The sequence below is a fragment of the Pseudophryne corroboree genome, chromosome 4 (assembly GCF_028390025.1).
Source record: "Pseudophryne corroboree isolate aPseCor3 chromosome 4, aPseCor3.hap2, whole genome shotgun sequence".
NCBI lineage: Eukaryota > Metazoa > Chordata > Amphibia > Anura > Myobatrachidae > Pseudophryne > Pseudophryne corroboree.
This window is the reverse complement of record NC_086447.1, coordinates 771,277,812-771,305,029: the sequence shown is the minus strand read 5'-3', so window position 1 is coordinate 771,305,029 and position 27,218 is coordinate 771,277,812. Positions and strand designations below refer to the sequence as shown.

The 27,218-nt window shown below is 47.6% G+C and overlaps 1 protein-coding gene across 6 annotated transcripts in view; it reads left to right on the top strand.

The window, feature by feature from the left end:
* USP34 (ubiquitin specific peptidase 34) overlaps positions 1-27,218 on the top strand; it is a 438,538-nt gene that overhangs the window by 326,198 nt on the left and 85,122 nt on the right. For all 6 annotated transcript variants that reach the window (XM_063918244.1, XM_063918241.1, XM_063918240.1 and 3 more), the window contains one exon: positions 20,423-20,470. In XM_063918244.1, the coding sequence (XP_063774314.1) occupies positions 20,423-20,470 (48 nt within the window). The remainder of the gene's footprint in view (positions 1-20,422; positions 20,471-27,218) is intronic.

Below are 27,218 nucleotides of genomic sequence, written 5' to 3'. Positions count from 1 at the left end.
AACCGATTGTAACCAGGGAGGCCAAGAATGGGTGAAGGGCGCATGGCGAAATGGCAGGAGGAGTGGTAGCGCCTCCTAAACACTCTCTCTCCGGAAGAATAGCTTTCCCGGCGATGGGAGTTACTCAGGGGGCAGCGTTGCACATTTGACCTCAGCGGTGGTCAGGCCGTTTTTGGGGAGGCACCCCTCTTTCCCGAGGCACCCCAGGGTGTCACAGCCCCCAGTTTGGAAACTACTGCCATAAAATAAACTCTTTTTTTTGGTGACTACATGCAATACACCTTAGATCTCAGTTCCTATAGGGTTGTAAATCCTTGTATACCGTAACCTACACATACTGTATTTGAAAATCCTACACCAGGCACAAGTAGTCATTTAGATGCGTTGGGTATGGGTGACCAGCATCCGGGATCCTGGCGGTCTGCATACCAATGCCAGGATCCCGAATGCCAAAATGCTGGCATGGGGGGCGAGCGCAATGAAGCCCCTTGCGGGCTCACTGCATTCACCACGCTGCAGGCTCAGTGGCTTGCTGCGCTCGCCACAGGATCTATTACCACTCTATGGGTGCCATTCTGGTGGCCGGGATCCCGGCGGCGGTATGTTGACCGCCAGGATGGAGAGTACATCCCATTTAGATGACTATGTGGGAGTGTTATCACTATTATCCTATTTGGATGTAAAAGGTGTTGAAAGGGGAGAACGCTACTGCACAGATTCCATTCTGTTCCTCTAGGGAGGTTTCGCTCCCTGTACCAAGATGGCTACTGACCATAATATTACTGCACATAAGTGCGGTGCCATCTTGTCAGTGTCTTAGAGCATCACAGTGGGCAACAGTAGTTTTTCACTTAACTCCTCAGAGACCTGAGATTATTAGAGATCCACAACACTTCCAGTGATCCTGCACTGCTACCTGCTGCATACACTCATCAGCTGAGGAACTGAATGACACTCCTCTTGCCTCAAGCTCCGCTCAGTGAGAACCAGTGTGTAACAGTGATTATGTGGGATTCATATAGATATTTTATGCAATTCACAATATGTGCTTACCAACTTCGGAGTGTTGGAGAATTATTATACATTTTTATTTTTTGCTCAGATTTTTTTTTAATGTAAATTATTTCAAAATGTAACTGGACCCTCTTTTTTTATTTTCCCCTCAGCTCAGTTTAAAATGATCTAAAAGCAATTATAGAGGAAGACAATTTTCCTTACTGTTTAAGCTGTATAAGGTGTCCTGTTAGTTGCTTTTCATTTTACATTTGTATGCCTTACTGCCATGTTTTGCTTATCGCACAGTGTAATCTATGTAGTGCACCCAACATGGCTGCCTCGCCTGGTACTCTCGTGTAAAATAAACAATGCATGGTTCTGAACTCTCCTAATGTATTTGTCTCCCCAAATATGTGTAATTTCTTAACATTTTGCGAGAATTTATTAATAAAGACAACTTGAAGCAAAATACATTTAAAAATTGTCTATTTTGGTAAGCGGGTCGCGGTGTCGGGGGACGATACTGCTGTCCTCGCGGGGGACTGCCTGCACTGCTTCCAGAAGCCGGGACCTAAGTTACTGGCTCCCACCGGAGAGCGGAACGCGGAAAGACGCAGCACAGAACTTACCAGCGACAGTGCTGCTGGTCCCCCCTGCTCTCCCTAGGACCTGTAGCTGAAATTTGCATAACCCACACTGGGTGCAATTCCCTGTTGAAGCTCCCTGTGCCCTGTGGATGCACAATATCACAACTTGTTAGCTCACACTAAATGGGCAGCTGACAGCCAGTTTGCTGTGTTCAGCCACTGATACACTCCAGCACTGCTATACCTTGCCTTGGAGCTCCATCCTGTGGCGACTTATGCAGGTTACGCCTAAGCCAGTTTCTCTACACATTGCTGAAATTACCTTTCCTACACATCAGTCATGGTCCTGCGACTAGGTGTGATGGATTTCTGCGCTCTGGACTTTTTGATCTAACTTCCGAGTGGAAGTCTCCTTTCCTCCGAGATATGGAGACCAAGCCTTTAGCTGCTATGACTTGACGATGCCACGTTGAGGGGAATATACGATGTATCACTTACACATTAGCGCTCAGCCCGACTTCATGATTCTTTAGGAGGGGACCTCCCTGACTACGCCTTGACCCTTACCTCATGCCGAGACGCCGTTCCTCCAAGAAATTGGTGAAGACTCCGGCCAAACCTTCTCAAGCTACAGCATTTCACTCATTATTTGGTACCCCTGTTTCTGATTCCACCTCGTCAGCTAACTCGTCAGAGTCTGTGGCCTCTGATACCATGGATATGAGTAAGGCTGCAGATATCCCTGCTCTTGCCCAATCTCCTCAACCTCATGCAGAATTGTCTGATTTGGTTACCATTCTTACAAACCTGCAGTCGCTCCCAATTCGCCAGGATATACAACAAGACTTGCTATCCATGGAACAACGGATACAGGACTCTATTCAGGCGGGTATCTCCTCCATACAATCTGAAATCACCCAGGTTGCAGACAGAGGGGTAACGTTGGAAGAACATAGGGAAGCAGTGGACTCTAAGTTATCTGATTTGCATGACTTGATCTCCCGTCAATCACGCTCATTTATGGATATGAGGCGCTGGCTTGACTATATTGACAACAGAAGCCGCAGAAATAATCTGAGAGTAAGGGTGCTGCCTGAAGATGTTCCTTCTCAGAATATTGAAGATGCTCTGACCAAAATATTTAATGAACTCCTAGGTACAGACTCTGACTACCAGATTGTGTTTGACAGAGCGCACCATGCACAGCGTCCCAACAGAACGGCCTTGAGACGTCATTTGTAGACTTCACTATTTCCGGGAGAAGTAGGAGATCCTTAAGGTGTCCAGGCAGTTGTCAGATATTAATTTTATTGGCCACCAAATTCAAATTTTCCAAGATCTTTTGTGGGCTACCCTACAACAGAGACTCCTCTTACGCCGCCTTACTGAAAACCTTAAGAAACATGGTATCAAATTTCGCTGGGAATTCCCCCTTCAGCATTCAAATATCCCATAAGGGGACTCTCCATGTTCTGCAGGAGTATGAAGGTGTAAGCAACTTTTGTTCGTATTTGGGGATATCTCCCACTGTACTCCCAAACTGGCTAGACCCACTGGATCTATCCACTTCGTCCCAACCCTACGATGAACCCCTGGCGTAAGGTTCGCAGCTCCAAACAGCGGCATCGACCTGAAGTGTCCAACGCTGCTTCCGTGGACACGTACAATACTGGAAGACGGCAGCTCGCTGGAGTGCCTGATGCAGCCCCGGACCACGAATAATGGTTCTGGTTTCCTTGGCTCTGCTGTACTTCTGTATGTGTTTAGGCCATTAGTATTCCATTGTTTGAGTTTGTCTTGCTGGTTGCTTGCCATTAGAAGATTAATGGGCGCTGTAGCTCCACCCTGGATTCTGTTTATTGTATGTTGAAGTTCTCTACCAGCTTCAGAATGATTACTATGTTAGCTAACCCAAGGATTCAGGTCCCCACATTAGTTATGCCTTGATAAGGGCTAGCTCTCCTTTATTTGAGCTGATCCCCCTTATTTCTTCATACTGTTTCATATTTGATTGTTACTTAAAGTTAATACATCTGTTATTCCCCTCTGACTCCCCCATTCTCTGCTGTAAATTTATAGACCATGGACTGTTTATGGTTTCCCATGGCTACTTGTGCAGAGTATTTTTGTACTACTAAGTGTACTTTTTTGATGTTTTTCATTCTTTGTGCTTTACGTCTCTCTGCTGAGCCATACTACTCTGATGCTGATTTTGTTTTTCTATGGACTCTGCCCCTACTCATAAATGTGTTCTTTTCTCCCAATTTTCCTTCTTGTACTTTCCTGCCTTTCCCTCGCTCCCTCCCTCCCCCTGACTGGGCTCAGTATACTATGAGGTGTCTTATCAGACAGAGTAGAAGTGTATTATTGATGCAACGATGGTTCTCTTTAATTTATTCTCATGGCTAATCTAAAACTAGTGTCTTTATAATGTGAAAGGCTTAAATATTCCGGAAAAAGATCTAGACTCTTGCATACGTTACACACTGACAGAGCTGACGACGTGTTTATCCAGGAGACGCATTTTTAAAAAGGTGCCTCCCCAAGTTTATATTCCTGCCATTTCCCTCAGGGTTACTTTAATGACTGCTCAGAGAGTAAGACTAAAGGTGTTGCTGTTCTGTTTGCCAAACACATTAAATTGAATGATATTTCTGAAATACCTATAGGCGATGGGCGAGGAATACTAGTAAAGGCTACTATTTCTAACCAAATTTTTACATTTATTAACCTCTACCTTCCCAACCAGGGCCAGCTACAATTCCTGAGGGAAGCCTTAGAACAGATAGAACGAAACATAGAAGGTGTGCTGGTGGTCGGTGGGGATCTCTTAACTGGGCATTGGAACCTTCTATAGACACCTCTACTGGGACCCCTAGGACCCCTCTAAAGAATATAAAACGATTTCGTTCGATACTACTTGATTTCCAGTTAATAGACTCCTGGCATCTACTACACCCTAAGGATAAAGACTATACATTTTACTCACATCCACATAACTCTTATACTCGTATAGATTATTTCTGTGTGGGCCACAAATGTCTTGACCTCCTGGTGGATGCCACTATCGGCCAAATTGTCGGCTCTGACCATGCCCCTATTACTCTTGTTTTTAACCTACGCCATTCCCCTCCACGTCAATGGAGGTGGCATTTTTAATGAACAATTTCTTCGAGACACGGACTGCCAAGCCCAGTTAGAGAAAACTATAGCTGACTATATTGCCCATAATTTGACTGACGTTATTTCCCCAGTGACGACGTGGGAGGCTCATAAATGTGTGTTTAAGGGCCAATGTATCCAAATGGGCTCCCACCTTAAAAAGCAAAAATCTGAATGCCGAACTGCTCTGCTTGCTAAAATTAAGGCATTAGAATTGACATGTAAGTCCACACTAGCTACTGACACGTTGGCAGAGCTACAAGAAGCACGGTCCTCTCTTAATAGCTTACTGAATGAGGGCACTCGTAGAGCTTACCGTTGTTGTCGTCACAAATATCACAGATGGGGTAATAAAACCTGAGAAATTACTTGCACAAGCTCACCGTGCCCAGAGATCTCTGACATACATAAAAGAGATCAAAGATCGTAATGGTAAGACCCAGGTTACTGATAAAATGATAGCTCAGATTTTCCATTTATATTATACAGACCTATATAATTTGACGTCAAAGCGCTCCCATGCTGAACAGACAGTATATGAGACTGCAGTATAATACTTTTTAGAGCACATTAAATTCCCTGCACTTCCTGAGAAAGTGTCGTTAGTTCTGGAAGAACCCTTTACAGACAATGAACTTCTGAGTGCTCTTAAGTCTTCCCCATCAGGCTAGAGCCTGGGCCCTGACAGCTTTCCCATAACATATTATAAAAGGTTTCAGGACAAGCTTCTTCCTCTCTTGCTCCGTGCATGTAACGCTGTCTCCTTAGATACCTCTTTCTCTAGTCAATCCCTAGGAGCACATATCACACTGTCATACCTAAAGACGGCAAAGATCCGTCTTTGCCGTCTAGTTACAGACCAATTTCCTTGCTAAACGTTGATATAAAGTTATATGCCAAACTCATGGCCAAGCGTCTGAGCTCAATACCAAAGATGATACACCCAGATCAGGTGGGCTTTGTTCAAGGAAGAGCGGCCAGAGATAATACCATAAGGGTGATTGACCTGATAGCTCATGCCCAGTCAGTAGGGGCCCCCATGATGCTTCTTTCTACGGATGACGAGTAAGCCTTTGATCGGGTGGATTGGCTTTTTATGGAGGCGGTACTGCGATGCCTGGGCTTAGGCAAAATCTTTTTGCAAAAATTCCTTGCACTATATCGTAAGCCTTCAGCACCGGTTAGGATAAATGGTTTGCTCTCTGACCCAATAACCGTTTTGAATGGGACTTGACAGGGCTGTCCACTTTCACCATTGATATTTGTCTTATGTATGGAGGCTTTAGCTAGAGCTATTAGAATAAACCCTGACATCACGGGACTGAAAGTGGGTGATAATGACCATCGCATAGCTCTCTTTGCAGTTGATCTCTTGGCAGTTATTACAAATCCTGCCGTATCGCAGCCTAATCTTATGAAGGAGTTCTCACGCTTTGGGGCACTCTCTAACTTCAAAATTAATTACACAAAATCAACAGCACTTAACATTTCTCTACCTGTGGAATCAATCTCCCCTTTAAGCACCGTGTTTCCTTTTACATGGCATCCCAATCATAAATATTTAGGCATTTTTTCCCCCTCTTCTCTCTCTACGACCGTGACTATTAACTATACACCCTTATTACGGAAACTGCGCCAGGAGATGACACAGTGGCTTACACAGAAGTTTTCCTGGCTGGGCCGTATAAATATCGTAAAAATTAATATATTACCTAGGTTGTTATACCTTTTTCAGACTATTCCATTTTAACTCCCTCCTCAGTTCTTAGCCAAAACACACAAAGCAATTAGTCAATTTGTTTGGGGTGGCAGGAAACACACATTTAAGCACTGCCATTTATTTTGTAGGAAAGCTCATGGTGGCAAACAGTTACCTGTGGTCTCAGCGTACTACCAGGCTACAATCCTACATAGGATCTTGGATTGGTCATGACCAGACTCTAGCTCTAAACAATAGGTAGACTTGGAGAGGAGGTCCTCGGACCTATGTCTGCAAGTTGTGCCCTGGCTTCAGACCATTAGCCACTCCTCACATCCGACAGTGGGCCCCACTTTAGCTCTCTGAAGGATATTACGCAACAGAGTGGGAATTTCTTCTATGAAATTCTTGCATCTACCATTTTCTCTAACGTCCTAGAGGATGCTGGGACTCCGTAAGGACCATGGGGAATAGACAGGCTCCGCAGGAGATAGGACACTTTAAGAAAGCTTTGGATTCTGGGTGTGCACTGGCTCCTCCCTCTATGCCCCTCCTCCAGACCTCAGTTTTACACTGTGCCCAGAGGGAAATGGGTGCACTGCAGGGAGCTCCCCTGAGTTCTCTGCCTAGAAAGCATTTTTGTTTGGATTTTTTCTCTATTTTTTACAGGGAGCACTGCTGGCAACAGGCTCCCTGCATCGAGGGACTGAGGAGAGAGGGGCAGACCTACTTAAATGATAGGCTCTGCTTCCTCTGCTACTGGACACCATTAGCTCCAGAGGGGGTGAACACAGGTTCGTCCTGGGCGTTCACTCCCAGAGCCACGCCGCCGTTCTCCTCACAGAGCCAGAAGAAAAGAAGTCAGAAGACGTCTCAGGCGGCAGAAGCCTTCAGAGCTTCACTGAGGTAACGCACAGCATTGCAGCTGTGCGTCATTGCTCCACACACCTCACACACTCCGGTCACTGTAAGGGTGCAGGGCGCAGGGGGGGCGCCCTGGGCAGCAATATAAACACTTCTCTGATGGCAAAAGACTATATACATGTACAGGTGGGCACTGTACATGTATATAAAAGAGCCCCCGCCATTTTTTTATAACTTTGAGCGGGACAGAAGCCCGCCGCCGAGGGGGTGGGGCTTCTCCCTCAGCACTCACCAGCGCCATTTTCTCTCCACAGCACTGCTGAGAGGAAGCTCCCCGGACTCTCCCCTGCTTTACACACGGTGAAAGGGGGTTTTGAAGGAGGGGGGGGGGGGGGGGCACATAATTGGCGTTTTATTACTACACAGCGCTACTGGGGAAAAGCATTCTGTGTTTCTTTCCAGGGGTATAGCGCTGGGGTGTGTGCTGGCATACTCTCTCTCTGTCTCTCCAAAGGGCATTAAAGGGGATACTGTCTTCAGAAAGAGTTTCCCTGTGTGGGTGAAGTGTGTCGGTACGCGTGTCGACATGTTTGACGAGGAAGGCTCGCTTAATGTGGAGGGGACGTGCTTGAATGTCAGGTCGGCGGCGGCAACGCCGACACCGGACTGGGTGAATATGCTCAATGTCTTAAATGCAAATGTAAAGTTACTGCATAAAAGGTTAGACAAGGCTGAAGCTAGGGATCAGTCCGGTAGCCAGACCATGCCTGTCCCTGTGGCGCCAGGACCTTCGGGGTCTCAAAAGCGCACCATATCCCAGGTCGATGACACAGATACTGACTCTAGTGTCGACTATGAAGATGCAAAATTACAGCCGAAGGTGGCAAAGGGTATTCGTTACATGATTATTGCCATTAAAGAGGTTTTGCATATCACTGAGGAACCCCCTGTCCCTGACACGAGGGTACACATGTATAAAGGGAAAAAGCCTGAGGTCACTTTTCCGTCTTCATTTGAGCTAAGCGAAAAGGCTTGGGAATCTCCAGATAGGAGACTACAAGTTCCCAAAAGGATTCTTATGGCGTATCCCTTTCCACAAAAGGATAGGATACGATGGGAATCTTCGCCTAAAGTAGACAAGGCGCTGACACGCTTATCCAAGAAGGTGGCACTACCTTCTCAGGATACAGCTTCCCTCAAGGATCCTGCTGATCGCAAGCAGGAAATTACCATGAAGCACATTTACACACATTCAGGTACTATTGTTAGACCGGCTATGGCGTCGGCCTGGGTTTGTAGTGCTGTCGTGGCATGGGCAGATTCCTTATCTACGGAGCTTGACACCTTAGATAGGGATGCCATTTAAATGACCATAGAGCATATCAGAGATGCTGCCTTGTATATGAGAGATGCTCAAAGAGACATTTGTTTACTAAGCTCCAGAATAAACGCTGTGTCTATTTCTGCTAGGCGACTCTTGTGGACCCGCCAGTGGACGTGAGATGCCGACTCAAAGCGGCATATGGAGTCATTGCCTTACAAGGGGGAGGAGTTGTTTGGAGACGGCCTCTCGGACCTTGTCTCTACTGCTACGGCCGGTAAATCGAACTTTTTACCTTATGTTCCCCCGCAGCATGCTAAGAAGGTACCCCATTATCAGATGCAGTTCTTTCGTTCCAATAAGAGCAAGAAGGTACAGGCATCGTTCTTTTTTGCCAGAGGTAAAGGCAAGGGAAAAAAGCTGCACGCAGCTAGTCCCCAGGAGCAGAAGTCTTCCCCTGCGTCTGCAAAGTCTACTGCATGACGCTGGGGCTTTCCGGGGGGAGGCAGATCAAGTGGGGGCACGTCTTCGATTTTTCAGCCACGTCTGGGTTCACTCGCAGGTGGATCCCTGGGCATTAGAGATTGTTTCTCAGGGATACAGACTGGAATTCGAAGACATGCCTCCTCGCCGGTTTTTCAAATCGGTTCTGCCGACTTCCCCGTCAGAGAGGGAGCTAGTGTTAGCTGCAATCCAAAAATTGTATATTCAACAGGTGATAGTCAAAGTTCCTCATCTCCAACAAGGAGAGGGATATTACTCAACCCTGTTTGTGGTCCCGAAACCGGACGGTTCGGTCAGACCCATTTTAAATCTAAAATCCCTGAACCTGTACTTGAAGAGATTCAAGTTCAAAATGGAATCACTCAGGGCGGTCATCGCCAGCCTGGAGGGGGGGGATTGGATGGTGTCCCTGGACATAAAGGATGCATACCTTCATGTTCCGATTTTCCCCCCTCATCAGGCGTTCCTGAGATTTGCAGTACAGGACTGTCACTACCAATTTCAGACATTGCCGTTTGGGCTTTCCACGGCCCCGCGAATTTTCACCAAGGTAATGGCGGAAATGATGGTGCTCCTGCGCAAGCAGGGTGTCACAATTATCCCATACTTGGACGATCTCCTCATAAAGGCGAGATCTCGGGAGAAGTTGCTGGACAGCGTGTCTCTGTCCATGAAGACGTTGCAAATGCACGGCTGGATTCTCAATATACCGAAGTCCCAGCTAGTCCCTGCAACGCGTCTGACCTTTTTGGGCCTGATTCTAGACACAGACCAGAAGAGGGTTTTTCTTCCGATGGAAAAGGTTCAGGAGCTCATAGCCCTGGTCAGGAACCTATTGAAGCCAAAAAAGGTTTCAGTGCATCATTGCACATGGGTTCTGGGGAAGATGGTGGCTTCATACGAGGCCATCCCCTTCGGCAGGTTCCATGCGAGGACCTTTCAATGGGACCTATTGGACAAATGGTCCAGGTCCCATTTTCAAATGCATCAAAGGATAACTGTCTCCCAGGACCAGGGTATCTCTCCTGTGGTGGCTGCACAGTGCTCACCTACTAGAGGGTCGCAGGTTCGGCATTCAGGACTGGGTCCTGGTGACCACGGACGCAAGCCTCCGAGGCTGGGGAGCGCTCACGCTAGGAAGAAATTTCCACGGTCTCTGGTCAAATCTAGAGACTTGTCTCCACATCAACGTCCTGGAGTTGAGGGCCATATACAACACCCTACGTCAGGCGGAGAAATTGCTTCGGGACAAACCGGTTCTGATTCAGTCAGACAATGTCACGGCAGTGGCTCATGTAAACCGCCAAGGCGGAACAAGGAGCAGAGTGGCCATGGCAGAAGCGACCAGTATTCTACGCTGGGCGGAAGGCCATGTAAGCGCACTATCAGCAGTGTTCATCACGGGGGTGGACAACTGGGAGGCGGACTACCTCACCAGGCACGACCTGCATCCGGGAGAGTGGGGACTTCATCAGGAAGTCTTCACACAGATCACGGGTCGGTGGGGACTGCCTCAGATAGACATGATGGCATCCCGTCTCAACAAAAAGCTGAAGCGGTATTGCGCCAGGTCAAGAGACTCTCAGGCGGTAGCGGTAGACGCTCTGGTGACACCTTGGGTGTTCAGATCGGTCTATGTGTTTCCTTCTCTACCTCTCATACCCAAGGTGTTGAGAATAATCAGAATAAGCAGGGTCAGAACAATCCTCATTGTTCCAGATTGGCCACGGAGGACTTAGTATCCGGAGCTGCAAGAGTTGCTCACAGAAGATCCGTGGCCTCTTCCTCTAAGGCAGGACCTGCTGCAGCAGGGGCCCTGTCTGTTCCAAGACTTACCGCGGCTGCGTTTGACGGCATGGCGGTTGAACGCCGGATCCTAGCGGAAAAAGGGATTCCTGAAGAGGTCATTCCTACCCTGATCAAGGCTAGGAAGGACGTGACATCGAAACATTATCACCGTATATGGCGAAAATGTTTCTTGGTGTGAGGCCAGAGCTGCTCCTACGGAGGAGTTCCATTTGGGCCGTCTACTTCACTTCCTTCAAACAGGAGTGAATTTGGGCCTTAAACTAGGGTCCATAAAGGTCCAAGTTTCGGCCTTATCCATTTTTTTTCAAAGAGAATTGGCCTCTCTTCCTGAAGTACAGACTTTTGTTAAGGGGGTGCTGCATATTCAGCCTCCTTTTGTACCTCCGGTGGCGCCTTGGGATCTTAACGTGGTATTACGTTTCCTCAAGTCCCCTTGGTTTGAACCACTCAAAACAGTGGAGTTGAAATACCTCACTTGGAAAGTGGTCATGTTGTTGGCATTAGCTTCGGCAAGGCGTGTTTCAGAATTGGCGGCTTTATCACATAAAAGCCCATACCTGTTTTTTCACGTGGATAGGGCGGAGTTGAGGACTCGTCCTCAATTTCTGCCAAAAGTGGTCTCATCTTTTCATATGAACCAACCTATTGTCGTGCCTGTGGCTTCACGGGACTTGGAGGATTCCGAGTCCCTGGATGTGGTCAGGGCTTTGAAGATTTGTGACCAGAACAGCTAGGATCAGGAAGACTGAGGCTCTGTTTGTTCTGTATGCGGCCAACAAGGTTGGCGCTCCTGCTTCAAAGCAGACTATTGCTCGCTGGATCTGTAACACGATTCAGCAGGCGCATTCTACGGCAGGATTGCCATTGCCTAAATCGGTTAAGGCCCATTCCACTGGAAGGTGGGCTCTTCTTGGGCGGCTGTCCGAGGGGTCTCGGCATTACACTTGTGCCGAGCAGCTACTTGGTCGGGGTCAAACACCTTTGCAAAGTTCTATAAGTTTGATACCCTGGCTGAGGAGGACCTCCTGTTTGCTCAATCGGTGCTGCAGAGTCATCCGCACTCTCCCGCCCGTTTGGGAGCTTTGGTATAATCCCCATGGTCCTTACGGAGTCCCAGCATCCTCTAGGACGTTAGAGAAAATAGGATTTTACTTACCGTTAAATCTATTTCTCGTAGTCCGTAGAAGATGCTGGGTGCCCGTCCCAAGTGCGGACTTCTTCTGCATGACTTGTATATAGTTATGGCTTACATAAGGGTTATGTTGTAGTTTTATCGGTTGGACCGAGGCTATGTTGTTGTTCATACTGTTAACTGGGTAGTTTATCACAAGTTATACGGTGTGATTGGTGTGGCTGGTATGAATCTCGTCCTTAGATTTACAAAAATCCTTCCTCGTACTGTCCATCTCCTCTGGGCACAGTTTCCCTAACTGAGGTCTGGAGGAGGGGCATAGAGGCAGGAGCCAGTGCACACCCAGAATCCAAAGCTTTCTTAAAGTGCCCTATCTCCTGCGGAGCCGTCTATTCCCCATGGTCCTTACGGAGTCCCAGCATCCTCTACGGACTACGAGAAATAGATTTACCGGTAAGTAAAATCCTATTTTTTAATAATCCATTGTTCCCACCGGGACTCCAGGGAAGTGTAGCGAACAGGTGGAGGTTAGCGGGCTTTGACCAGAATAACACATTTAGTATCAGACGGACGTCTTAAACTAACACATTTAGTAGTAGATGGACGGCTTAAACCTTTTAGGGAACTCTGCGAAACCGCAAGTATTCCTGCGACAGACTTGGTTTTGTCTCCAATTGCGCCACTTCATTCCAGTTCATAGGACTGCTGCTGATCTAGCTAGAACTTCCACGCCCTTTGAAGGTATGTGCTCCCAATCCTCGAACCCCACTCATGTTATGTTAGATATTTATAAGATACTGCTCCATGGTCATTTTACTGAGGACCTTTCCATTTGTAAAGCATGGGACACGGACCTCATTCCTCGAGGGATCCATATCAAATGGGAAAAACATTGTGAGCTTATGTCACGCTGCTCCATGAGTTTAGAAGTAATAGAAACTCAGTATAAACTGCTTACTAGGTGATATCGATGCCCTTCCCTTTTGCACAAGTTTTACCCTTCTGTGTCCCCCTTATGCTGGCGATGTGGTACGGAAAAAGATACTCTTATCCATATATGGTGGGACTGCCCATTAATCGCTGTGTTTTGGGGTAAAAATCCTAGGGTTTCAAGTTCCCACTGGACTTGACTTTTGACTACTCTCACATACTGCAATTCCTATAGCAAAGTATAAACAATCGCTTATTAAACATCTAAATAACTCAGCAAGAGCTGTAATACCAGTTCATTGGTGATCCCAGTACTTACCCCAGTACTTGGGAATGGTTTCAAAGGATAGAGTTTTATAAGATTCATGGAGTATCTCTATTACTCAGCCCTGGAAAAGCAATCGGATTATGTTGCCACGTAGTTTTCATGGCTAGAATTCAAAACCACCTCGACCTATAAAGATCTGCTACCGTTAGATTTAATAAAGCACTAACCGCTCACCTACGTTATGGAACTGACCGGCTAAGATACATGTTTTTAGAAACTATTGTACTGCTCATTTTCCCTCCCTACCACCCGATTGTACCTGGCCTTTCCTTTTCCCCTCTCTTTTTCCCTTGTTTTGTCATAACAATTTTATTCTAATGGTTATTGTTTTACTGTATAATACTATAATTGACGTTATATTATTAGTAGACACTGAATATCTTATTGGTGACCTTTTATAGCATTTTAATATAATTGGTTCCTTTTTGTGAAGTCAAATGTCGCAAGGTTTACTTTATTGCGAATGTCAATTTGGTGTGCCATATTGCCATTTTATTGTCTGTATACCATCTCAATTTTGAACTATGTTTGTTATAAATTGACTTTTTCTGAAAAATCAAAATAAAGAATATATAAAAATAAAAAATTGTCTATTTTTATTTTAAGTAAAATTTAGCCTGTTTCTCTTATGTCCTAGAGGATGCTGGGGGTCCACATTAGTACCATGGGGTATAGACGGGTCCACTAAGAGCCATGGGCACTTTAAGAGTTTAATAGTGTGGGCTGGCTCCTCCCTCTATGCTCCTCCTACCAGACTCAGTTTAGAAAATGTGCCCGGTGGAGCCGGTCACAGCTAGGGGAGCTCCATAGGAGTTTTTCTAGTTTTCTTGTTTTTATTAGAGTTAGGCACAGGGAGGATGCTGGCAACAGCCTCCCTGCTTTGTAGGACTTGGGGGGCGGGGGGTGTAGTGTCCAACCCTCTGAGGTTATTGGCCACTAGCTCCGCTGACAGGACACTGAGCTCCCGAGGGTGTCGATCGCAAACCCCCGAGGTGACCGCTCGCTCCCGCAGCACTGCCGCCACCCCCTAACAGAGCCAGAAGACGTCAGTGGTGAGTTGGACACCGGTGACCCGACAAGCAGGGATCCGGTGAGAATTGCGGCATCAGGGTGGGAGCGCAGCGCTAAGGCTGTGCTCCAGAGGGCTCAGAGGTACAGAGTGTGGCGCTGTGAGGGGCGCCCTGGGCCAGCACAAACACCCTTACACTGGTCACAGCAGCTATCAGGGACACTGTACTACTGCTAGCAACATTTACCTCAGACCAGTATAATCTCTAGAAGTGCGGGAAGATGCGCCATTTTAGGGGGCGGAGCTTCTCAGAACGGATCCAGCACTCACCAGCACCATTTTCTCCCTGCAGATCACACTACAGAGACGCTGATAGGGAACGCTGACCCTACACATAACTCCAGCTTTCCTGTGCAGTACCAGAGGGTTATAGAAGGGAGGGGAAGAGTGTTATTCACATTACTGTGTAGTTTATTAAGCTATTAGTCAGCGCCAGTCATTTATTATATATCTGTCTACTGGGGGCGCTGTGTGGGCTGGCTCCATAACTCTGTCTCTCTCTGAAGGTACTTGGGGGAAATTGTGTCATTTTCCTGTGTGTGTGTGTGTGTGTGTGTGTATATGCTATATATCTCACATTACCATGTCTAGGGACTCTGTATCTTGTGCTGCAGAGTATGTATCTTCTCCAGAAGAGTCTATTCCATGTACTCAGGATTGCAAAACACTGTCTCAGACCTCTGAACCCGAACCCAAGTGGGGGTGGCTTCTATTAAGGGTATGATATCCCAGATTTCATCTAGGATAGCTCATTATGAGAGACAGGTTTTAAAACAATCTGTGGAGGTTTTGTCGTATTCAGCTCCCACTACCTCATCTAAGTCCCCTGGTATATGCCCCCAAAAATGTGCTTTTGCCCAGGTAATGCAAGTCGACACGGATACCGACTCTGATACGAGTGACGGTGAAGGGGACATACTGAGGGGGGAGGCATCGCTTGCTAAAGGGGTGCAGCTAATGATTGAGGCCATTCGGCATGTTTTTCACATTACTGACAAGGTATCTGAACAGGTCGAGGAGGCTTTCTTTGCAGACAATAAGAAAGTCTCCCTTACCTTTCCTGCGTCTAGGGCAGTGGTTCTCAAACTTGGTCCTCAGGACCCCACACATTGCATGTTTTGCAGATAACCCAGCAAGTGCACAAGTGTATTAATTACTCACTGACACATTTTAAAAGGTCCACAGGTGGAGCTAATTAGGTCACTTGCGATTTTGTGAGGATACCTGCAAAACATGCACAATGTGGGTGGTCCTGAAGACCGAGTTTGAGAACCTGTGGTCTAGGGAATTAAACGCAATATTTGAAAAATTCTGGGAAAACCCAGAGAAAAAATTCCAGATCCCAAAGAGTTCTGGTTGCTTTTCCTTTCCCTGAAGAGGATAGGAAAAAGTGGGAAAACCCGCCTATAGTAGATGCTTCTGTTTCTAGATTGTCTAAAAAGGTGGTATTACCTGTCCCTGGGTCTACCGCTTTGAAAGAACCATCAGACCGCAAGATTGAGACTACGCTCAAATCCATATTCACTGCTTCATGCGTGGCGCTTAGGCCCACTATTGCTTGTGCATGGATTTCTAAAGCCATAGTAAAGTGGTCAGGCACGTTACTAGAAGATTTAGGTACTATGGATAGAAGTGATATTGAAATGTTTTTACGTCACATACAGAATTCTGCGGGTTTCATGGTGGAGGCCATGAAGGGCCTTGGTAATCTGACTGCACAGACGTCTTCCATGGCTGTCTCGGCACGCAGGGGACTCTGGCTGCGCCAATGGTCTGCGGATGTGGAATCCACGAAGAGTGTGGAGAACCTACCCTACACAGGTGTGGCTCTATTTGGGGAGGCTTTGGAAGCATGGATCTCCACGGCAACCGCGGGTAAGTCAACCTTTCTTCCCTCAGCCACTCCGACGCCAGAGAAATCTTATTCTGCGTCAACAACGCAGTCCTTTCGGACCGCAAAGGTCAAGAAGTCCAAATCCCTTTCCACCTTCTTCAGAGGTGGTCGGGAAAAATCCAGAAAACCTGCACCGGCAGGTTCCCAGGAACAGAAGCCAGGTACTGTTTCCTCAAAATCCTCAGCATGACGGTGGATCTCCCAGCCTGGAGGTCGGGCTGGTGGGAGCACGTCTACGAAATTTCAGTCAGGTTTGTGCTTCCTCAGGCCTGGACCCCTGGGTTCACGATATTGTATCTCAGGGGTACAGACTGGACTTTGAAGAGCTCCCACCTCACAGATTTTTCAAATCAGGTTTACAAGCTTTGCTGACAGAAAGGGCAATCTTACAAGAAGCCATTCAAAAATTGGAAAGGACAAATGTCATAGTTCCAGTTCCGTCTCACCTGGAAAACAAAGGTTACTACTCAAGCCTTTTTGTGGTGTCGAAGCCGGACGGTTCGGTCAGACCAATATTGAACCTCAAGTCGTTAAATCCATATTTGAGGGAATTCAAGTTCAAAATGGAATCTCTGAGAGCGATGATCTCAGGTCTTGAGGAGGGGGAATTCCTGGTGTCCTTGGATATCAAGGATGCTTACCTTCACATTCCTATTTGGCCGCCACATAGGCTTATCTCAGGTCTGCGCTGTTGGACTGTCACTATCAGTTCCAGGCGCTGACATTCGGCCTATCCACAGCACCGAGGGTGTTCACCAAGGTAATGGCAAAGTTGATGCTTCTACTCCGCAAGCAGGGTGTGAACATAGTTCCATACCTGATCTTCTGATAAAAGCATCGTCCAGGGAGAAGTTGTTGCAGTCCATTGCTCTCACAACTCGACTGCTCCGGGATGATGGTTGGATCCTGAATCTTCCAAAGTCACATTTGGAGCCGACGAGAAGACTGTCCTTCCTGGGGATGATTCTCGACACGGAAGTGCATAGGGTGTTTCTGCCGGTGGAGAAAGCATTGGTGATCCAGTCAATGGTATGGGATGTCCTGAAGCCAGCCCGAGTGTCGGTTCATCAGTGCTTTCGCCTTCTGGGGAAGATGATTGCCTCCTATGAGGCTCTACAGTACGGAAGATTTCATGCACGGTCTTTCCAGCTAGATCTCCTGGAAAAATGGTCAGGGTCTCATCTTCACATGCACCAGAGGATACGTCTGTCTCCGAAAGGCAGAATCTCACTCCTTGGGGTGGCTGCAAACTTCTCACCTACTGTAGGGCCGCAGGTCAGAATTGGATCCTTCTAAGCATGAATGCAAGTCTCAGAGGTTGGGGAGCAGTCACCCAGGGGGAAAACTTCCAAGGAAGGTGGTCTAGTCTGGAATCCAGCCTTCTGATAAACATTCTGGAACTAAGAGCCGTGTACAACGGTCCTCTACAGGCGGCTCATCTTCTAAAAGATCTGGCCATTCAAGTTCAGTCGGACAATGTAACGACAGTGACTTACATAAACCGACAAGGCAGAACGTAGAGCAGTGCTGCAATGTCAGAGGTAACAAGAATCATCCTCTGGGCGGAAAAACACGCGGTGGCGCTGTCGGCAATCTTTATTCCGGGAGTAGACAACTGGGAAGCGGACTTCCTCAGCAGACATGATCTCCATCCAGGGGAGTGGGGCCTCCACCCAGAGATGTTTGCAGAGGTTACAAGTCTTTGGGACGTACCTCAAATAGACATGATGGCATCACGCCTCAACAAGAAGCTTCGGAAGTAGTATTCCAGGTCGAGGGATCCACAGGCAGTGGGGGTGGATGCCCTGGTAACTCCGTGGGTATGCAAGTCAGTGTATGTGTTTTCTCCACTTACACTCATTCCAAGGATTCTCAAAATAATCAAAAGAACAAGAGTTCAGGCAATCCTCATTGCTCCAGACTGGCCAAGAAGGGCTTGGTATGCGGATCTTCTGAGTTACTGCTGGTAGATCCGAGGCCTCTTCCTCTTCGAGAGGAGCTTCTACAACAGGGGCCGTTCGCTTATCAAGCTACGTTTGACGGTATGGAGGTTGAATGTCAGATCTTAGCTCGTAAAGGCATTCCGAAAAAGTTTATTCCTACCCTGATATAGGCTAGGAAAGGAGTAACGTCTAAACATTACCATCGCATTTGGAAAAAGTATGTGTCTTGGTGTGAATCCAAGAAGTTTCCTATGGTGGAGTTTCAACTTGGGCGGTTTCTCCTCTTCCTGCAAGCAGGTGTGGATATGGGCCTCTGTTTGGGCTCCATAAAAGTCCAGATTTCAGCCTTGTCCATTTTCTTCCAGAAACAGTTGGCTTCCCTCCCTGAGGTTCAGACTTTCTTGAAAGGGGTGCTGCACATCCAGCCTCCCTTTGTGCCTCCTACGGCACCTTGGGATCTTAACATGGTGTTGCAGTTCCTGCAATCGGATTGGTTTGAGCCTTTACAGGAGGTTGAGATCAAGATTCTCACTTGGAAGGCGGTCACACTGTTGGCATTAGCTTCGGCTAGGCGTGTGTCTGAATTGTGGGCATTGTCCTGCAAGAGCCCGTACTTGATTTTCCATGAAGATTGAGCTGAGCTCAGGACACGTCAGCAGTTTCTTCCAAAGGTTGTGTCGGCTTTTCATATCGACCAACCTATTGTGGTGCCAGTGGCTACTGACTCCTCAATTACCTCAAAGTCCTTGGATGTTGAGTGCTTTGAGGATTTATGTGAAGAGGACTTCACGTCACAGAAAGTCGGACTCTGTTTGTCCTTTATGATCCCAACGAGACTGGGTGTCCTGCTTCTAAGCAGACGATTTCTCGCTGGATCAGGTTCACTATTCAGCATGCTTATTCGATGGCAGGCTTGCCGTGTCCAAAATCAGTTAAGGCCCACTGTACTCGTAAAGTGGGTTCTTCCTGGGCGGCTGCCCGGGGTGTGTCAGCCTTACAGCTTTGCCGAGCAGCTACTTGGTCTGGTTCGAACACGTTTTGCGAAGTTTTACAAGTTCGATACTTTGGCCTCTGATGACCTCAAGTTTGGTCAAGCGGTTTTGCAGGAGCCTCCATCCCGTTCTTGGAGCTTTGGTACATCCCCATGGTACTAATAGGACCCCAGCATCCTCTAGGACGTAAATGAAAATAGGATTTTAATTACCTACTGGAAAATCCTTTTCTCGTAGTCCGTAGAGGATGCTGGGCGCCTGCCCAGCGCTGCTTTATCCTGCAGTGGTTATTTGGTTCAGTACTACCTGGTTCCTGGGTAAGTTCTGTGTTCGTTCCTGTTTCAGTACTGTTTCAGCTGTTGCCGAGTTCTCCGGCCTGTTGGCCGGATTTGCCTTGTTGTGTGAGCTGGTATGAATCTCGCCACTATCTGTGTATTTCCTTCTCTCGAAGTATGTTGTCTCCTCGGGCACAGTTTCTAGACTGAGTCTGGTAGGAGGGACATAGAGGGAGGAGCCAGCCCACACTGTTAAACTCTTAAAGTGCCAATGGCTCCTGGTGCACCCGTCTATACCCCATGGTACTAATATGGACCCCAGCATCCTCTACGGACTACGAGAAAAGGATTTACCGGTAGGTAATTAAAATCCTATTTTCCAGCTTATAAGTGTCTGGTTATAAATACGGCAATTAGCATTGTGATGAGTAGCCAATGCTAAGGTTCTGCTTCCCACTGATTTCCAGCTACAGTAATAAGAGTCCACTAATATTTGCGCCCATTAGTACTGTGAAACCAGCAGCTGCTTGTAAAGAGTTCCTGCAGGGACTATACAGAAGATGATTATTATAGTCACTGACTGGGTAAGATTTATACATAAAGAAGTTACCAGCCCGTCAAAATGATGGAATAACATAACACAAATGTCAGCGCTGGCGGCTGTGTGTGCTCAAATGAAGCAATGCTTGAATTGCTCCGTGGGGTGCCATCTAGTGGCCGTAGGCATGCAAATAACTTGAATCCCCCAATAGAGGTGAGGAGCAGTGTTAGCATTTTTTTTTTCATTTAGGATACTGTATATACACAATAGTGTTACTGTATGTTAAACATGAGTAAAATGAGTTGTACAGTGCCACTCTAGAAATTGCAGTTTTAATATTGGATTAAAGTATCTTTTTTCTTCTTCTTTCTTTCAGCTTAGTACATCGTTCGTTTTGGAGACATTTATTCATTCAAAAGAAAAGGTACTTTTTCCTGGTGTGTTTTGTTGTTTTTATTTGTCATTATGCAAGACATGTTTGATCCTTTGTCATGGTTACAACTGTTTTATCTTTCGTTGCGCAATACTGGTAGCAGAAAGGACTATTCCGTTGGATCCTAACAGCATGTTACTTTTGTGTAGAGCAGGCCTGGCCAACCTGTGGCTCTCCAGCTGTTGTAAAACTACAATTCCCAGCATGCTTTGCCACAGTTTTGCTATTAGGGAATGCTAAAACTGTGGCAGAGCAAGCTGGGATGTGTAGTTTCACAACAGCTGGAGAGCCACAGGTTGGCCAGGCCTGGTGTAGAGCGTTGAAGTCTATGAAATACCAGGTTATTGGGTCTTATATTATGTTGACTTAAGATGTTGAATGCTGTGGACAGATTTTATTTTGTTGGCTATTTTTGGCATATAGCATGTTATTAAATTTTACCATTTTATATTTTTTATTTGCAATTCTCAGATGAAATTAATCTTTTTTCTCTTTCTGCCTCTGGTGGATACTAGGACTGTGGGGTATGGTGAGCAGGAGACTATGGGCATCAAGGAGTTAACTTCTTTGAGTGCAGCCGAGGCTCATCCTCCCTTATAACCCCACCTGCCCCAGGCTTGTCAGTTTTTCCTTGGTGCCTCTAGGTGCAGGGCACTCTTTTAAAGAGGGCTGTAACAGCCCTATTTAACTGTATTTATTTTTTACTTTCAACTGGTCCATAGAACAGCAGTGGCAGGTACTGGCAGCATTGCCGCAGACCGCTCCATCAGCCCTCTCTGCAGCTGGAGCGCTGACCTCATGGCCAGACGCCCGAGCACCTCCGGAGGTCAGGACAGTGAAGGCAGATCCGGTGGTACTGGCAGCAGGACTCCGATCATTGAGTCACCACTGGACCACCATGGACACGCTCTGTATACAGGAATTTGGCTGCAGCTCCCTGGGATTCCATGCAGATGCGGAGACTTCTGTAGCTCCGCTCCCACACCCTTGGCTTGTCTTTCACAAGCGGTATCCGGTCATTAGGCCAACCAGTGTTGGTCGACATGGTCAGTAGGTCGACATGCAAAGGTCAACACATGAAAAGGTCGACATGAGGGGTTTTTTTGGGGGGGGGTTACATTTTTCATTATTTAAACTTTTTTTTACTTTACGATCCACATGGACTACGATTGGTAATAGTAACCTGTGCCGAGCGCAGTGGTAGTGGAGCTAGGCACCTTGCCTGAAGCCGCGAGCCATGCGAGGGGCCACGGTGCACTAATTGGGGTTCCCGGTCACTTTGCGAAGAAAACTATCCCAATTTCCCCCCAAAAAAACTCATGTCGACCTTTTTCCGTGTCGCCCGTTTTCCATATTGACCTTTTCCGTGTCGACCTAGTCACTGTGGACCAATAGTGGTTGACCTAATGACTGTCGATCTAGTTAGTTAGTTGCCGGCAAGCACTTAGAGAGAGTGTCTCCTACCTTCCTTATACCGCACTGGTACTAATGGTCAGTTTGTATTTTCCCCTACGTCTCTTCTTGGGGCTGGTAGCTGGGACATCTTGTGCCTTTTACCTTTCTTTTACTGTAATTTAGTAGCATACAGAGCACTAGAACTGGGGTATTTATTTACTTACTGATTAGTTTTAGTATTTCTCCTGTTTAGTCGGTTTTATTGCTCCTCTGTTAAATTGTCTATATTTACCTGTCATTTTACAATATATTGTGCTTGTTATTCAAAATGTAGTGAATAATTAGGTATGCTATAATTTTTTCATATAATTCAGTATATTGCTTAGCCTTGTACCTGCTGTTTCCCTTAACAGTGGCTACTCGCTGTGGTGGGCTCACAGCCAGAGTACCTGGTCCACTTATTCTTTTATTTGTTGTTTGTTCAGTGCAATTGCCCATATTACCACCTAGTTTATTTGACTGTGTGTAGATATATTTCTGCTGCGGGTTACACTGGGCTCCACAAGGATAGACATTGGGGTGTAGAGTAGGATCTTGATCTGAAGCACCAACAGGCTCAAAAGCTTTGACCTTCTTCCCAAGATGCATAGCACCGCCTCCTATATCACCTCGCCTCCGTGCACAGGAGCTCAGTTTGTAGTTGGTGCTTGCAGTGCAAGCAGAGTGCACGCATGTAACAGGAAGAGCTGCTCACAGCAGCTCTAGAAAAAGCTTTTTCTGAGGAAAAAAGAAGACTACAAGGGCTGCAGCAGAGGCACAGATTGTGTTGGATGTCAGTAGACATTGCCTGCTGCAGCTCCATCTCTCCCCCAGCGGCGCTGTACACTCCCGTGCCCTGGTTGCCGGCTACCTACAGCAGGAGGCTCCGGTTTTCTTCCAAGTTAGTCACACACGGCTGGGGCTCTCCGGGATCACGTGGCTCGCGGGACCCACACTTTATCGCGATCCGGCGCGGCCGGTGGGAGGCGGGCCGCGCGCTGGCGGTGGCCACTGTGGCAGTACAGGCGATCCCACTAGATCACCAGGGCATGGGTGCAGGTCAGGATTTCTCTCTAAACCTTTTTACAAGTAGCCCGCAGTACCGGTGGTTTTGCCAGCAGAGGGGATAAGGCTTCGACCTGGAGCCCCTCCCCCAGCCCCAGGACGCCATTTCCCGCAAATGTTCCCGCCCTGGAGCTGCATATCTGTCCCTCACTCCCTGTCGGTTTCTGGGCGCCATTATCTCTCAGCTTCACTGTTCCTGGGACTACTTGGGCAAATCCTCCTGTGTAAAGCCGCCTGGTTGTCAGTGCTGTGACTTTACATGACACTTAAGTATTCTACCTGCCTTTTTAGACAGTGCTAGTTAAGAAAGAGTGCATTTAGTCAGGGTTTTCTAGTACAATTACCCTGTGATATACATCCAGTTCTTACTGTGCAGTGTTATATCTATATATATATATATATATATATATATATGCTAGTCCAGTATTATTGTTAGTAATAACTTCTGCATTGTACAAACTGTGACTAGCTGTGTGTGCATTAGCTAGCTGAGTGGTGTCCATTTCGTGTCTTTCACTGAACTTGCTATCCCTATATTCTATAACCTGAGGAGTCTTGGTGCGTCAGGTTTTATATTGATATAGGATTTTCACAAAGATATACTTTAATACGTATTTTTCTCTGTGATTTTAGTCACCATATCTCTCCTTTATCTCTGCTAGTGCTGACTACACTGCGCAGGGGTTTGGGTAAGAGGTATTGTGCTGCTGCCAATTGTACTGTGTTACCTGATACTGCAAGTTATATCATGTCTGCTTCTGAGGGTAACGGTTCTGGGGCTGAACACACTGCCGGTGTTGCTGAAGCCACAGATATCTATGAGGAAAATATGCCGGTGCAACCTTGTGTGGTCCCCGCAGCTAACCCGCCGTGGGCGGATAATTTGTCTGCTCAATTGAAGAAGTTGAACCAGTCCTTGACTACTAAAAAGTCTGACCCTCGCTCGCCTAAGACCAAGGGGTCGTCTAAGCGAGCTCTTACCTCCTCACAATCCACTGCTTTCACTGACACCTCGTCTGATGAAGGTGGCGCTTACACTGACCCCACAGATTCTGACACAGATACTGCTGATGGGGAGGGTAGTTCACATGTGGATGTTCCTGATCTTTTGGAGGCTATTAAGTTGATTTTACAGATTGCGGATGATCCCGAGCCATCCGTCCCTCCTAAGAAACCAGATAGGTTCAAGCGTCAGAAGGTGGTTAAAAAAGTTTTACCTCACTCTGACCACCTAGTGGAGATACGTCAGGAACCCTGGGGAAACCCGGGAAAGAAGTTTGTGCCTCAAAGAAGATGCTGGCTCGCTATCCCCTCGCGCCAGAGCTGTCTAAAAATTGGGAAACGCCTCCTCCAATAGACTAGCATGTGGCTAGGATGGTGGTTTCCTCAGCTCTACCTGTCACTACCGTCACGTCTCTAAAAGAGCCTACGGATAAAAGTGTGGAGGGTTGTCTGAAAGCGATTTACACCCTCACGGGTGCTACACAAAGGCCCTCTATTGCAGCAACACTGCAGGGGCTATTGAAGCATGGGCCCTAGAGTTGGAAGCTGAAATCTCTTCTGACCATGCTAGACAAAGCTTGTCATATATTGTCACAGCTTCTCACTATATTAAAGAGGCGGCTTCTTATGCCGGTATTCTAGCAGCCAAGGCCTCTACTACATCAGGCCTGGCTCGCCGGATATTGTGGCTGAGATCCTGGTCTGTGGATCTGGACTCTAGAAAAACCCTGGAGATACTCCCTTTCAAGGGAGATATTCTGTTTGGGGAAGACTTAAATAAGATAGTGGCTGACTTGGCTACTGCCAAAACTGCCTGTCTGCCAAGTACCGCTCCTTCTGTGTCGAAGGCTAAAGGTACTTCCTTTCGTCCTTCAGGTAAAGCAAAAGGTCAGGCGTACAACAAGCAGGCCCGCACTTCCAAACCTGGTAAGCCGAAGCCCAAAAGAGCCTGGGATGCCCATCTGCCAGCGTCCAAGACGGATAAGCCTGCCGCATGACGGGGCGGGCCTCCCCCTGGGGTACCCCAGGGGGGTGGGGGGCTGGCTTCTAGGGTATACCCAGGAATGGTTGAAGACCACTTCAGATGCCTGGGTACGGGAAGTCGTCACTCGAGGTTACGCCATAGCCTTCAAAAACCGTCCCCCCTCATCGATTTTGCCTGACAGACGTCCCATTGGACCAGACAAAGGCAAAAACTCTACATTCGGTGGTACAGACCCTCCTGGATACAGGAGTCGTAGTACAGGTGCCTCTTGCTCAGAGGGGCCGGGGATACTATTCTTCGCTGTTTCTAGTCCCGAAACCGAACGGGTCCTCTCGGCCCATTCTCAATCTCAAGGCATTGAACAGGTTTGTGAAAGTTTCCAAGTTACGTATGGAAACCCTTCGCTCTATAGTTCTGGCCTTGGAACCTGGGGATTACATGATCTCCCTGGACATACAGGATGCTTACCTGCATATTCCTATAGCCGTGTTACATCAGCAATACCTGAGGTTTGCGATTTGCAACCTCCATTACCAGTTTCGGGCTTTACCTTTTGGTTTAACTACGGCTCCGCGAGTCTTCACCAAAGTTATGGCGGTGATGATGGTGGTACTCCGCCATCAAGGGGTCAGGATACTGCCGTATCTGGACGACTTGTTAATCCTGGCAAATTCCCCAGATATTCTCCTACGTCATCTGGATATGACTGTCCAGTTTCTACAAGCCCACGGGTGGCTCATCAACTGGAAGAAATCCTCCCTGGTCCCTGCTCAGAGCATGGTGCACCTGGGGGCGCTATTGGACACTCACAACCAGAGGTGGTTGTTGTCTCAGGAGAAAGTCCTGAAGCTTCAGGACAGGATTCGTTGCTTCCTTTCTCGTCCGCAAGTGTCTATACATTCGGCAATGCAGGTGCTGGGCCTCATGGTCTCAGCATTCGACATGGTGGAGTATGCTAAAATTCATTCTCGCCCCCTCCAGAGGCTGATTCTAGCCAAGTGGGACGGCCTGCCCCACCGGATCAGGTCTCACATGATCTCATTGACTCCGGAGGTCCATCTGTCGCTGCACTGGTGGCTCCGGGACCAACAGTTGTGCAGGGGCCGTCCCTTCTGGATATCCGACTGGGTCCTGTTGACGACAGATGCCAGTCTCAGAGGTTGTGGAGCGGTGCTGGAGCAACACTCCCTTCAGGGTCGGTGGACCAAAGAGGAATCTCTCCTCTCGATCAACATTCTGGAATTGCGGGCGGTCTTCAATGCGTTGACCCTGGCCCAGCATTTAATTCAGAACCGTCCTGTTCGAGTACAGTCGGACAACGCCACCACAGTGGCTTACATAAATCATCAAGTCGGCACTCGAAGCCTTTTGGCAATGAAGGAAGTCTCACGGATTCTACATTGGGCGGAACGCCTAATACTGGCCATATCGGTAATATTAATTCCGTGAGTCCTGATTTGGGAAGCGGACTTTCTCAGTCGTCAGGACGTGCATGCCGGCGAGTGGGGCCTCCATCCAGAAGTGTTTCAACTCCTAGTGGAAAAGTGGGGCCTTTCAGACGTAGATCTGATGGCGTCTCGACACAATCACAAGGTTCCGGTTTTCGGGACAAGGGATCCTCATGCAGCATTCATGGATGCGCTGGCGGTGCCGTGGAGGTTTCGGCTGCCGTACATGTTCCCTCCGGTGTCACTCCTGCTCAGGGTAATTCGGAAGTTCAAGCAAGAAAGAGGAATTCTTCTTCTCATAGCTCCAGCGTGGCCCAGACGGCACTGGTTTTCAGACCTGCAGGGCCTATCGTCGGAGCGTCCAATTCTACTTCCACAATGCCCAGACCTCCTCGTTCAGGGCTCCTGTGTCTACCAGGACCTAGCCCGGCTGTCTTTGACGGCGTGGCTCTTGAAGCTTCCGTCTTGAGGGCCAAAGGGTTTTCTGAGGCGGTCATTCAAACTATGTTGCGGGCCCGGAAACTGGCTTCTGCTCGGATTTACTATAGGGTCTGGCATTCTTACTTTGTTTGGTGTGCATCTAACGATTATGACGCTTCCATGTTTAGTATAGCCAAGTTGTTGGCCTTTCTTCAGCAGGGCCTGGACTTAGGCCTGCGTCTGGCCTCTCTCAAGGTTCAAATATCTGCCTTGCCGGTGTGGTTTCAGAGAAAGATTGCGACCTTACCTGATGTACATACCTTTACTCAGGGTGTGTTGCGTATCCAACCTCCCTATGTTCCACCTGTGGCTCCTTGGAACTTGT